The 11,345-nt window shown below is 54.0% G+C and overlaps 1 protein-coding gene across 1 annotated transcript; it reads right to left on the bottom strand.

The window, feature by feature from the left end:
* Positions 1 to 219: 219 nt before the first annotated feature.
* On the bottom strand, positions 220 to 11,210 carry ralgapb (Ral GTPase activating protein non-catalytic subunit beta). Its single transcript, XM_061832350.1, has 29 exons — positions 11,150 to 11,210; positions 10,611 to 10,795; positions 10,325 to 10,527; positions 10,024 to 10,190; positions 9,494 to 9,677; positions 9,301 to 9,432; positions 9,118 to 9,230; positions 8,986 to 9,036; positions 8,841 to 8,885; positions 8,687 to 8,734; positions 8,487 to 8,629; positions 8,232 to 8,415; positions 8,040 to 8,139; positions 7,394 to 7,561; positions 7,117 to 7,231; positions 6,804 to 6,933; positions 6,661 to 6,741; positions 6,273 to 6,592; positions 6,033 to 6,181; positions 5,034 to 5,191; positions 4,589 to 4,926; positions 4,001 to 4,186; positions 3,758 to 3,916; positions 3,384 to 3,483; positions 3,155 to 3,301; positions 1,750 to 2,246; positions 1,465 to 1,619; positions 1,240 to 1,382; positions 220 to 922 (listed from the first exon to the last, which is right to left on the bottom strand). The coding sequence occupies exons 2-29, from the start codon at positions 10,764 to 10,766 to the stop codon at positions 747 to 749; spliced, it is 4,548 nt and encodes a 1,515-aa protein (XP_061688334.1). The 5' UTR covers positions 10,767 to 10,795; positions 11,150 to 11,210; the 3' UTR covers positions 220 to 746.
* Between the last annotated feature and the right edge of the window lie 135 nt (positions 11,211 to 11,345).

Raw genomic sequence — 11,345 nt, 5'->3', positions numbered from 1 at the left:
CCGCTTTCCATTTTAATAAGGAACCGAGAAAATTTCCACATGAGATTGAAACGCACAAACAAACACACACACACACACACGCTGCGCACTGTGCACGAGATGCGCCGAACGCTCTCACGTGCGCCTCGTCACCATGGCAACCCTCCGGTTCCTATGACAACCACAGGAGGGGGTCAAGGACGTCAAGAGGACGAAGACGAGGACCAATCACAATGTCAGGTTCTTTATTGATCACCTCACTGACAATTGATTATCATGAAAAAAAAAAAAAATGAAGGAGTTGTTGGTGTCAAACTCAAGGCCCGGGGGGGCCAGATCTGGCCCGCCACATGATTTTATGTGGCCCGCCAAGGCAAATTTCAGATTGTCATAGCAGATGAAAACGTTAAGATATTGCAAGCATTTTTGTTACCAATCGTGAGCAACAGTTAAAAAAAAAAAAAAAAAAAACAAAGACATTTTTCATTCTTAAATGAGTTCAGAAATGTTGTGTAAATATGAATCATAACGGCCCTCTGCGGGAACACGAAACGCCAATGTGGCCCGCCGTAAAAATGAGTGATTTCAAGAAATTCCAATGACCGATTGTAGGATAGAGCACATCCGATTGGTTATGATGACTAATTTTGATCATTCTTCATATTGTATGATGACAACGATCAATTATGATAATTGAATGTGTAACGATGAATCACAAGAGTCCGTTTCGACGCCGGCGATCACGTGACCCGAGGGCGTCGTCGGTCTCAGAGCCGGCGGAACAGAGCGGCGTAGAAGTCGGGTTCCGAACGGCGACCTGAGCCGTACCGCAGGACCGCGTCGCCGATGGCGTTCTTCCTGTTGACGTGCGGCGGGGGGGCGGAGTCGCCGCACAGCTGTCGCCGACGGCAACCGTTGATCAGCGTCTCCAGGACTAACGGGCCTAGACGGACGGACGGACGGGTCAGGGTCAGGGTTTCAAATCGGCGTTGGGCTATCAAAACGGGGCTTTCGAGACCGGGCCAGGTTTCAAAATAAAAGGTTTAAAAACGCAGCTGGAGTTCGGGTTGGGTTCCAAGCCGAGGTAAGTGGTTCGACCTCCGACCTTTTACCAGCGTTTCAAAGGAGGGTCGGCCTTTGGAAAAGGTGGTAAAACACCCTTCACCCCCAAAGCGGTTTTGAACCCGAGCCCACGCTTTGGCACCTGGGCGCGGAAAGCCCGCCCGACCCGGTCTCCAAAGCTGAACCCAAGCCACAGACCGAGGCCGCGCCTGCCGACGACGGTCCCGTCAAGCAGCGGGGGGGGCAAACCCAATTTGCCGGCGCCGGGATTTCCGCGGGAGACGATCCGGAACAGTCCGGTGGCCAGACTGTGGATGAAGAGCGCGTGCACGCCGCAACCGCTGGCGGACACGCGCGGCTGCATTTTAGTGACTGCACTTCTGGGTTCCGACCGCAGGGTGGCGGCATCGCTTGACGTTTTACCAGCTCAGGGGTTGGCTCTTGCTCAGCTCACGGACCGGAAACGTCTCTACAACAACAACAACAACAACAGCAGGAAAACCGGCCGTGACGTCATCCACCATAATGACGATCAGGATGACGCACGGGACCCTTCCTCTTACCCCCCCCCCTCCCCCCAAATTCATTTTTCGTCACCTCTATCAGAAGACATTTCCAAAAATCCCACATGGGCCAAACGCAACATTTGTGAATTCAACGTCAACGCCTCCTTTTATAACTTTCTTGACTGATTCAAAATATTCCAACCGCAACATTTTTGCCACACTTAGAAAATGATGGCGGGAAAGTGCAACAAGTGGCTCGAGCATCCGCCTCCAGGGTTCGAATCCGGGCCTCCCGCGTCCCAAAAACGTTCATCCGAGACGCAATTGTGCCCTGCGATCGGCCGCCGACCGCTTCGGGGCGTAACCCGCCTCCTGCCCGACGACAGCAGGGGAAAGTCTCCAGCACTCCCGCGACCCTTGTGAGCATAAGCGGCTCGGAAAAGCGATCCATTTGGAGCTTGTGAACATGAAGTTGTTTTGGACTTGATTGCAACCCGCCCGACTCCAAAATACTTGCCGGGCCCCACCCCATTTTTTTTCCAGGAAACTTGAAGCTGTCGATAACGCGGAGACGCTCACCGACGTCTTCCAAGCGTTCCACCCACACGATCAGCATCTTGGACTGGTGCCGGTCTTTGGCCGCCCGGGGCCGTTTTTCGTCCTCTGGCTCCGCCTCCTCCCCCCGCTTTGGCCAATCGGCTGCCAACACAAAGAAAGGGAAAGATGTGAAAAGTCAAAAGGATCTGCCACACCGGAGACGCGGCGACCGACCGGTTGGCACATCGGCCTCAAAGTTCTCAGGTTGAGGGTTCACATTTTTCCTCCAACATCCCCAAAACGAGCACAAGACCTCAGCGGAAGACCCCAATTTTCCCGCAGGCGCGAACGACGTACTCTGCGATTGTCTCGCGACCAGTTGAGGGCGTGGCCCGCCCCCTCGCCGATTTGGTTCCGCTGGAGGACAAGCGCTACGCAAAATGACAATTCTTGATTATGAGTAAGATTTGAGAAGTAGACTTTCTGGCCTGGGGTTCCAAGTCAGGCTTTCCAGGCGGTTTTTGGGATTCAAGCGAGCTTTGGGGTTTCAAGCTCAAGCTAGGATTTCACAGAAGGGGGGCAAGACTCTAAGCTGGGGTTTGGCTTTCAAGGATCAGTAAATTCGGGTCTGAAGCCTGCGTTCCAAATAAGAGTTTGCGTTTCAAGAAACATGGATCGGGCATGGATCAAAAATGAACTCTCGGGTTAGCTTGGGTTGGGGTTAGCTGGAGAGCGGAAAGCTGTCAAGGCTGCGCTGGGGTTTAAAGCATCGGTCGTGGCTCTAAATTAGGGGTTCGAGCTTTCGACTGTTGGGATTTCAAAACAAGACTTGGGGTTTCAAATGTCTTAAGATAGGCTAGGGTTTCAAGTCGAACCTTTACGCTTCCAAATTGACACTTGAAGCCCACGTTGGGCTTTGAAAGGAAATTGAAATGATGCTATCGAGCAAGGCAGGGACGGGGTTTCAAGCATTCGTTGTGGTTTCACTTCAATTCAATGAAGGTTTCAAGCCTACAAGAGACAGTTGAGAGCCCAATTTCAAGAAGTGAAAGTTAAGGTTTCAAGAGTACCCGTCGCGTGCTTTTCCATCCTGCCGTGCGACGACGACGAGGCGACGACGAAGGTGACGTCCACCAGGGCGTCGTCGTACTTGAGGACGAAACGGTCGCCGTCGAACGCGGCGCCGCCGCCGCTCTGCCCCAGTGCAGCGGCGAAATCTGCCAGGCGGAATACCAAATCTCAGGCCACCCATTGCCAAGATCCCAGGCGGCGGACGCCGACCTCAACGCGAACGCTAACCTACGGTCTGCCGTCCGCGTGATGCCGGCTGACCCAAGCTAGACAGGAAGTCCAGGAAGTGCCGAGAGACGGTGCAGCGGGACTCGACGTTCTGCAAAATCTACAAAAGGCGACGCGAGGTTTGGTCCAGTGTTCAAGTTGGGCTTTTCCAAAAAAAACAAAAAAGAGCGACGACTTCCGAGAAGGTTTTCAAGCCTGGGTTAGGGTTTCAAGGCCGGCTTCAGTGTTCAAATGAGCTAGGTTGGGGTTTGAAATCAAAGTTTACGTTTCAAAGTCATTTTAGATGCTAAGGTTACGGAGGTCGCAGTTAGAATTTCCCGCTTGGGTCTCATGCCCGTCTTTCAAAGTAGGGTGAGTGAAAAGTGCACGTTGACCTCCATTGCGGTCTTCTGTCCTGCCCTCACATAGAAGATGAAGGCTGATTCCTGGGTTCTGGACGGGAGGCTGTCCAAATGTCTCAGGTCCTCGTAGAACCCTGGCACGGACGCATCCAGAGACACCAACTGAGCCGGAGCACCCCCGGTACCGGGATCCTGCACCGGGAGTCCGCAGGGTTAGAGTTTCAAAGTCTGGGATAGGGTTTTGAATCTGGGTTTTTCTCATCGATTCAAATGTACCTTCAAGGTCTCGGGAGTCACCAGGCCCAGGTGGGAAAGGAAAAGCCTTGCAGTCTGAACGTCGGGAGCAGGACCGGGCGGAGGTGGCGTACACGCTGCCGCCGTGGCGTCAGACTGGCGGGGCTCTGCCTCCGCCCTCTGCTGTCGCTCCAAAGTTCTCCGTAGATGATTCAAATGCTGCTTCATCTGACAGAACCCCGCAGCACAATCATTCCCTAACTTTGTCACGCAGATGCTTCGAAGACAGCCAGCCCGCAGTATCTTCTGCATCTAAGCCCCGAGCGGGTTCCGAAAGGCACCTGAACTCATCACATTATGTAGCAGCTCAATCGGTGGTTTCGAAAAGGACCTGGTTCCCTGACAGCTTCTAAAGAAACACAGCTCCACAGAATCATCGATACCTGAGCTCCAAGCAGGTTCTACAGGCATTCCAGCAAATTATTTAGGAGACACCTGCCCCACAGGATCTCCCCTCAAAACCCTCAAATGTTTGCAACTGACTCCCCGGTAAGTTTCTGCGCCTAACCCTTCAGCAGGTTCTGAAGGCGACGAACTTTCCAGCTTCTCCTGTACCTGAACTGCCCTCACCTTCTCCGTCAGGCCCTCCCAGATGTCAGGAAAACTGTGGTCTGCTTGCACCAAAGGAACCGAGGTGATGTTGTCCAGCAGCATCTCATTTTTGACACCAGTCCCGTAGTGTGACATCCCACCATGCACCTGGCCTTCGCTGTGACTTTGCTGAGAGCTGACTGCTCTCTGCCCAGAAAAATGAAGACGAATGGTCAGACATTCAGTGCAGGATATCCTGACACACACTTGGGCTCTCTTTTTCACCTGCCGGGGCTGAAGGCGGTGTTGGAAATTCCAGGAGTGACTTGAAAACTGCCCTCGTATCAGCACAGTGAGTGACGGGCACGGCGCAGAACCTGCTGCACACGTCGGTCATTCCATCAAAGATAACAATCAGATCCCATGTTGTCGTTGTTTAAGAGGCAGGGACCTCTACTGGATATCGTGGACCATGGAGACGCACCTTTTTCTGGTTCCAGAAATCCCAGGATCACAGAAGCGTCCAAGGCAAAATATCTGAACTTCTTGAGGTTACTATCATCCGGACCGGAGCAGCCAATCAATGCATCTTCGTCCAAAGAACTTCCGAGGAATGGAGACGCTCCAGACACCTGCATGATGCTGACACGTGGACGAGATGAGACCTGAGATCGGAAAGCTGATACTATCAAGTTCATTTGCTAGGACAAAAGGACTTCACATTCTTCAAAGGGTCCTCTACAAGTTCTCAGCGAGTCTTTCAGGAGACAAATGTGAAGTTTGGGGTCTTCAACTTTTAACGTTGTCAACAAGCCACGACTGAATGAGACCAAGAGACAAGAGGTCGCCAGTGGGTCTTTGTGAAGTTGTCAACGAGTCTTCATTGCGACTTCAGTGAGTCTTACATGGAGACGAGAATGAAGGCTGCAGTCGCCAGGAAGTGTCCACCAGTCTTCAACAAGTTTGAATCAAGGCTTTTGTGAAACTCTTCACTCCTTCAGAGGACTTTAAGAGGACCACAGTTGCACGTACGTACCTTATGCCCAAATCAAACGTATCAAAACTGTTGACTACAGAACACATTCCAACATTAGACGTGAAAGAATAATACGAGGAGTTCTGGAAACAGCCAGTGAGGAGGCTTGTCTCACGGTCACGGAGAGATTGTTCCAAAAAGATGGCGATGACGGAAAAGGCTCTCTTTAGTCCTCGCTGCCTCCAGGAGAGTCCGCCCAGCCGACCTGAGACAGGTTGACGTCTTAAAAGAGTTTCCACGAGCCTTCATTGAGTCAAAATGTCTTCAGCGGACACAAATGGAGATTGAAGGCTTCAGCAAGTCTTTGTCGAGCTTTCCACAGGTCTCCGACAAATTTCTTTATCAAGTCTTCGAGAGGTTTCCACTAGTCTTCATCGAGTCTTTCACAAGTCTTCAATGGAGGCAAAAAGGAATGCTGCAAAGCTGGCGTGCGTTCATTTTCCTTACCAGTTGAGTGTGGCCTCAGCTGCCTCCTTCACTCTGAGAGAGACGGGATTCAGTTCTTTCTGCTCTCGACACCGAACTTCCTCTTCCTGTCTGGACTTGCTGCCCGAGACGCCAAGCTCCACAATCTCCAGAAGCTCCAGCAAGCACTCCTGGACACGAAGGAGGCCACACGAACACACATGTGAACTCCAGAAGGCTACTGGACTAATGAGGACCTGACACAGAGTTCTGAGTGGAGACCTGATCTTCCAGGATGTCGGGGTGTCTTGTGAGCCAGATGCTGAGGCAGTGAAAGGCCACTACGATAATGGAGTGAAGGTCTCTGGAGTGAAGGGGAGGAGGACGGCTGCACTGGAACTCGATGTAGCGGCAGATCCAGGTGACCGCTTGCTTTTTTTCCCGCTTGGCCGCGCTCACCTCTACTCCGGCCAGTCCTCCCAAAACCTCCACTGCCACCAGACAAACAGCTGAATCGTCTTTCCACTGGGCGATCAGATGATGAGTCAGCAGATGCACAAACTCCACCCACAGCGCGGCAGCTCTGGGCGACTGCTGGACTCCTTACCGTGGAAAAGGCACAGGAGGCAGCATGTGAACTCAGAAACTCTGGAAACTAAACTTAACTCACTGGTTCTGTTGTGTCCTGCGTGGTCAGTTTGTCCCGCAGCCTCCATCAGGGCATATTCCTGAACCAGAGTCAAGACGGCCGCTGCAGAGAAATCCGTAAATCTGGGCACACGTTTCAACCAATAGAAATGGACAACCACCAACCGAGGAGCATCTGCGTGTTGGTGCTATCGGTCTCTGTCTTCAGAGCACCAATCAGCACGCCGAGGAGGCGGGGTTTCAGGGACCGGACACTTCCTGTGGGGACTCCGTCCCCCCTGGCATCCTGCAGCGGCTGAGGGTGCGACGGAAGCTCGAAGTTAGTCGAAGACAAAAATCAGTTGGTCCCCTCCACTTGCACGCGAGGCCACGACATGACATGACATGACATGACGTGGACGAGAAACAAAGATCTGCGACGTAGACATGATGTGACGCGAGCTGGACATGAAGAGACAAGAATTCAAAGGTATTGTACCACCAGCTGGAGCGGTCCAAACTGCTGGGGGAGGGGCAAAAGTGACATCAGCACCGAGATGGAAGCCCGCCGCAAGTGCACCGGGCTCACAAAGGCCCCGAAGCTGGGCAGCTCCCTGGGACAGAGAAGGATCACGGACACTCAAATGGAAAGTAGTCATTGGTGTTGAACTTGTTCCTTGACGGTCTGTCTATTGGACTGTCGTGCGTCACGTTGCAGTAGTTGCGGGTGTACGAGGTGCGGTGGTTTGGTTTTTGGGTTTTTGGGGCGGTCTCACCTTTCCAGCAGAACCTTCTCCAGGGCCGAGATGAAGGAAGGAAGCAGCAGGTTGACTCCGGCCAGGTCACAGCAGAACAACGTGGGTGAGTGGAGGAGGACGGCGGACGCGACCGCAGGGCTAAAGTCCGCGCACACCCGCAGACCCTGGAGGAGGACTGCGTAGAACCTGGACGGCGCACATGGCAGGGAGCACCCAGTCAAATGGCCGCCCGATGACAAATCTCCAACAAGATTCGCGTTTCTCTAATCTTGCTCAAGCTTGAAATTTTTAGTGTATTTTTTTATATGTATGGAATGTTGTGAATCCTTGAAATTGGAATCGTTGCGTCTCAACCTCGGTGAGTCTTTGCATCCACATCTTAGAAACTTTCAGTCAAATCATCCACTTTCCCACATTTTCATCGGGTTTTTAGGCAATCTGTCCCACATTTTCAACAACTATACTACAAAAGTCTGAACACCCAGTCTCGATCAATTTGTCATCGGATCTTCATCAATTCTCCAGGAACTCTTTGACGAGCCTCCTGCGAGTCAGCATTTGTCTTCAATAGTTCTTTGCTTAGACCACGCAGGACCTCAGCTGATGGGACTATTCGGAGGCGCGAATGGTACTTCCAGCCAGCAGATGCTCGACAGTTACACACCTGGACAGGTACACGGGAAGGACGTCTTCTGAGGTTTTCTTGCTGGAGAAAATGCGACAAAGTGTCCCGCAGGCCTCGGCTCGCCCTTCTTGCCAGCGCTCTGATAGCACACGCGCACTCGTTTTTGTCAAACAGTACGTACGCACGCACGCACGCACGCACGTTGGGGGATGCTGGCCATTTGCTACTGACCACTTGGAGCAGAGTCTTTGTCAGGAAGGGCAGCGTCAAATAGGCAGAAGCCAAACACATGGAGTAGGGAGTCCACGCTGCTGGCCCTCTGCGGGGATGGGGGCCCGCGGGGGGACGAGTACGGCGCCCAAGAGAATGCGGGAAGAACTGAAGAGGACCTCGGCAATTGGAGGGAAGGGGACGTCTGTTGAGAGGCGATTCCAACGCAGGACGTGAGACGGGGTGGACATGAAAGGTCGTATGGCGTCTTTTCACCTGGGACCATCCCGTCCGAGGTTTCTCCGTTGATGTCTTCTGTCGAGCGTGCGGTGGAGGCGGCGATTTGCTGGCCCTGCTCAGTACGTCGACGGGGGTCGGAGGAGCGCTTCCAGAACGAGGACGTGAAGCACCTGGGGGGACTATCAAAAAAGCTCTGTTCCAATCGGGAGGCTCGGAGTTGAGGCATTGTTGCCTACCGTAGGAGGGGACCCTGTCCTTGAAAGGACTTCGGCTGACAGCGACACCTGAAGAAGAAAAACTACAACTTGGACCAGTGTGACCAGGCGCACATGACAAGCTTCAGCTTCTTCAATGTTGCTCAAAGGAGAGGATCACATCGTGTGGCTTTACCGAGTGAAGGGAGGCGGTCTCTGAAATGGATTCTGGATGAAAGTCCTGGAGGCACACCAAAAACATGAGCGATGACAAGCTGAAGAGACACGCGACGTGGACACGAGAGGACTTGTAAGTATGCAGCCGATGGTCAGGTTGCTACCCGTGTTCATCAGCATGCGCTCCCCTGGCCCTCCGCAGACCACAGCGATACCTGCAGGAACGCAAACCAAGCGTGACGAATTCCGGATCCGATCCCCACCACAGTTTTGGTTGGCCGATTTCTGTCGAGTACCCAGAAATGCATCCACTAGCCTACTGATCGTTGTCATTGCTGTGAGGAAGACGTCTTCCTGGCCCGGATGTCCCGGGACACCGGCTGGTGGACGCTTCAGGTCTGCGGGATTGCTGTGAGACACGGAGGAAGTGAAGTGACTTTGCGGACCACGGGACAGAAACGCTCATCATTACGTGTTACCCGAGCAAATGCAGGAACCTGAACCAGGTCTGGAGGGTGAGCTGGGAGTCCATGTCTTCAGGGATGGGCACGGCGTCCTCATCCGGGACCTCAAATCGAGGAAAGGTAGGATGGAAACTCAGGCGCAGTAACCTGCACACGTAAATGGTGGTGACCAATGACCTCTGTCCCGTTCCGGAGGCCTGACGCTCACCTGGAGGTCAGAGCGGAGACTACCCGTGTCCACTGGTCCAGTACGGCGGGCTGAAACCTCCAAGTGGTCATCATCTGTCTCCACGACAGCCACAAGGACTGAGGAGGGAAACAGCGGCCGCAGGACGCCAGACCAACCCGGAACAGGACCTCCGCGGATGACGCGCGCAGCTGCTGGCAAGCGGCTGAATGGAGACGCGAACGAATGAACGGATGAAAACTCAAAACGGCGGACGATGACGGACAGATGGATCGATGGCTCGATGAACTGACGGATGAATGAATGAATGAATGAATGAATGAATGGATGATGACGGCTCACTGCAAAGACGACGAGGTGAACGCATAAATGTACGGGCGATGATGAAGGGATGTATGAGAGATGGATGCGCGGGTGACAGAAGAATACATGACTGAACGGATGAAGTGATTTATGAATGAACGGTGACTCAGAGTGGCGAAGTCGGAGAATGGAATGCACGGCTGAACGACTGAATCAATGGATGAATGTTCGGAGGGGGCGTCGCTTACATGCAGAGGTGGGTGCGGCCAGCACCGATTGGTTGACGCAGAGCAAGAAGTGAAGCAGCATCTCCCAGGTCTCGCCACTCACGCCAGCGCCCTCTCTCGCCAGCAGTTGAACTGCATTCAGCACCCGCTGGCAGAGGGACGCGTACTCCGGACCGGATCGCTCCGACCTGGACGGGAGCCGTCGCGTGAGACCGCCTTGCTCCGAGGAGAGCAGCGCGGCCGCACCTCCACGTGAGAGTTGGGGGCACCCCGGCGACGGGGTTGCCCTTTATTCAGCTCGGGCGTGGGACGGACGGCGTACCTGGGCAGGAACAACGTGCGCAGGTGTCTGAGGATCTTCTGGACGTAAATGTTGGGCTCTCTGACGACCGGCGGCGGGATGGAGTCTCGCGGGGACACCAGAACTGTCATCCAGTGGGCGTAGATGTCCACGCACGCGCGCGGCGTGGCGCAGTCCAGCGGGAGGCTCAGACCGAAGCACAAAACCTCCAGAGTCCACTTCACCTGAAGCGGCGGCAGCAGCAGCAATTCAAGACGGGGCTCGGGCTCGGGCTCGGGCTCGGGTGCCGTCTTTCCGGCGCACTGACCTGAGCTTCCGTCCGCAGCAGACTTCTGCCGCCGGGGGTCCCCAGGTTGGCGCTGAGAGCCGTTACCACGGCGACGGCCACTTCTCGCGCCTCACTGATCGGGAAGCAGGCCAAAACGCTGACGTGGCTCCGCCCGCCGCGAGCCGACTGCTCCATGTGTGCCGGATGTCAGGACGAATGATTTACTATCAGACGTGACAAAAAAGTTCCAAAGTCAAAAAGGGAACACATTAACCCCGCGATGTCATGACCGGCGGAAGCGGGGAGGCCGTGTTGGGCGGGTTTCGAGCAAGGCGTCAAAGTGGAAGTGGAAGGCAACGTTGCGGGTTCAAAGTGGGTTGTACACGCCAGGCTCAGAATTTGAACATTTCTTGAGATCACCGATTTTTACCATTTCGCTTTCAGGTCAAGTCACGTCAAGGCTAAGATTTGAGATCAGGGTTTCAAAATGCACACAGACTTTGGCTTCCTGGTCCATCGTCGCTGCAAACGTTTTGCTCAAGGTCGAAGTCAAAGTTAAAGCGGGACCTTGAACTCACCTGCTCGCTGCTGGCGGCGCCTTCGCGGACTGCCGGGAACGGACACGCCCCTCGTCCCGGGGTCACGTGACGGGCCCGCGATGACCGTCAACACGCGCAAAACAACCGGGCGGGTGACGTCACGCTCCCAGGAGGTCAAACGACGGATCCACCTCAAGTTCCGAATGAAGCGTTCGGATGTCAAGTCAAGCGGTGA

This window comes from Syngnathoides biaculeatus, chromosome 10 (assembly GCF_019802595.1).
Source record: "Syngnathoides biaculeatus isolate LvHL_M chromosome 10, ASM1980259v1, whole genome shotgun sequence".
NCBI classification, from domain to species: Eukaryota; Metazoa; Chordata; class Actinopteri; order Syngnathiformes; family Syngnathidae; genus Syngnathoides; species Syngnathoides biaculeatus.
The sequence above is the reverse complement of the archived record's forward strand: the minus strand, read 5'-3'. Positions and strand labels throughout refer to the sequence as shown.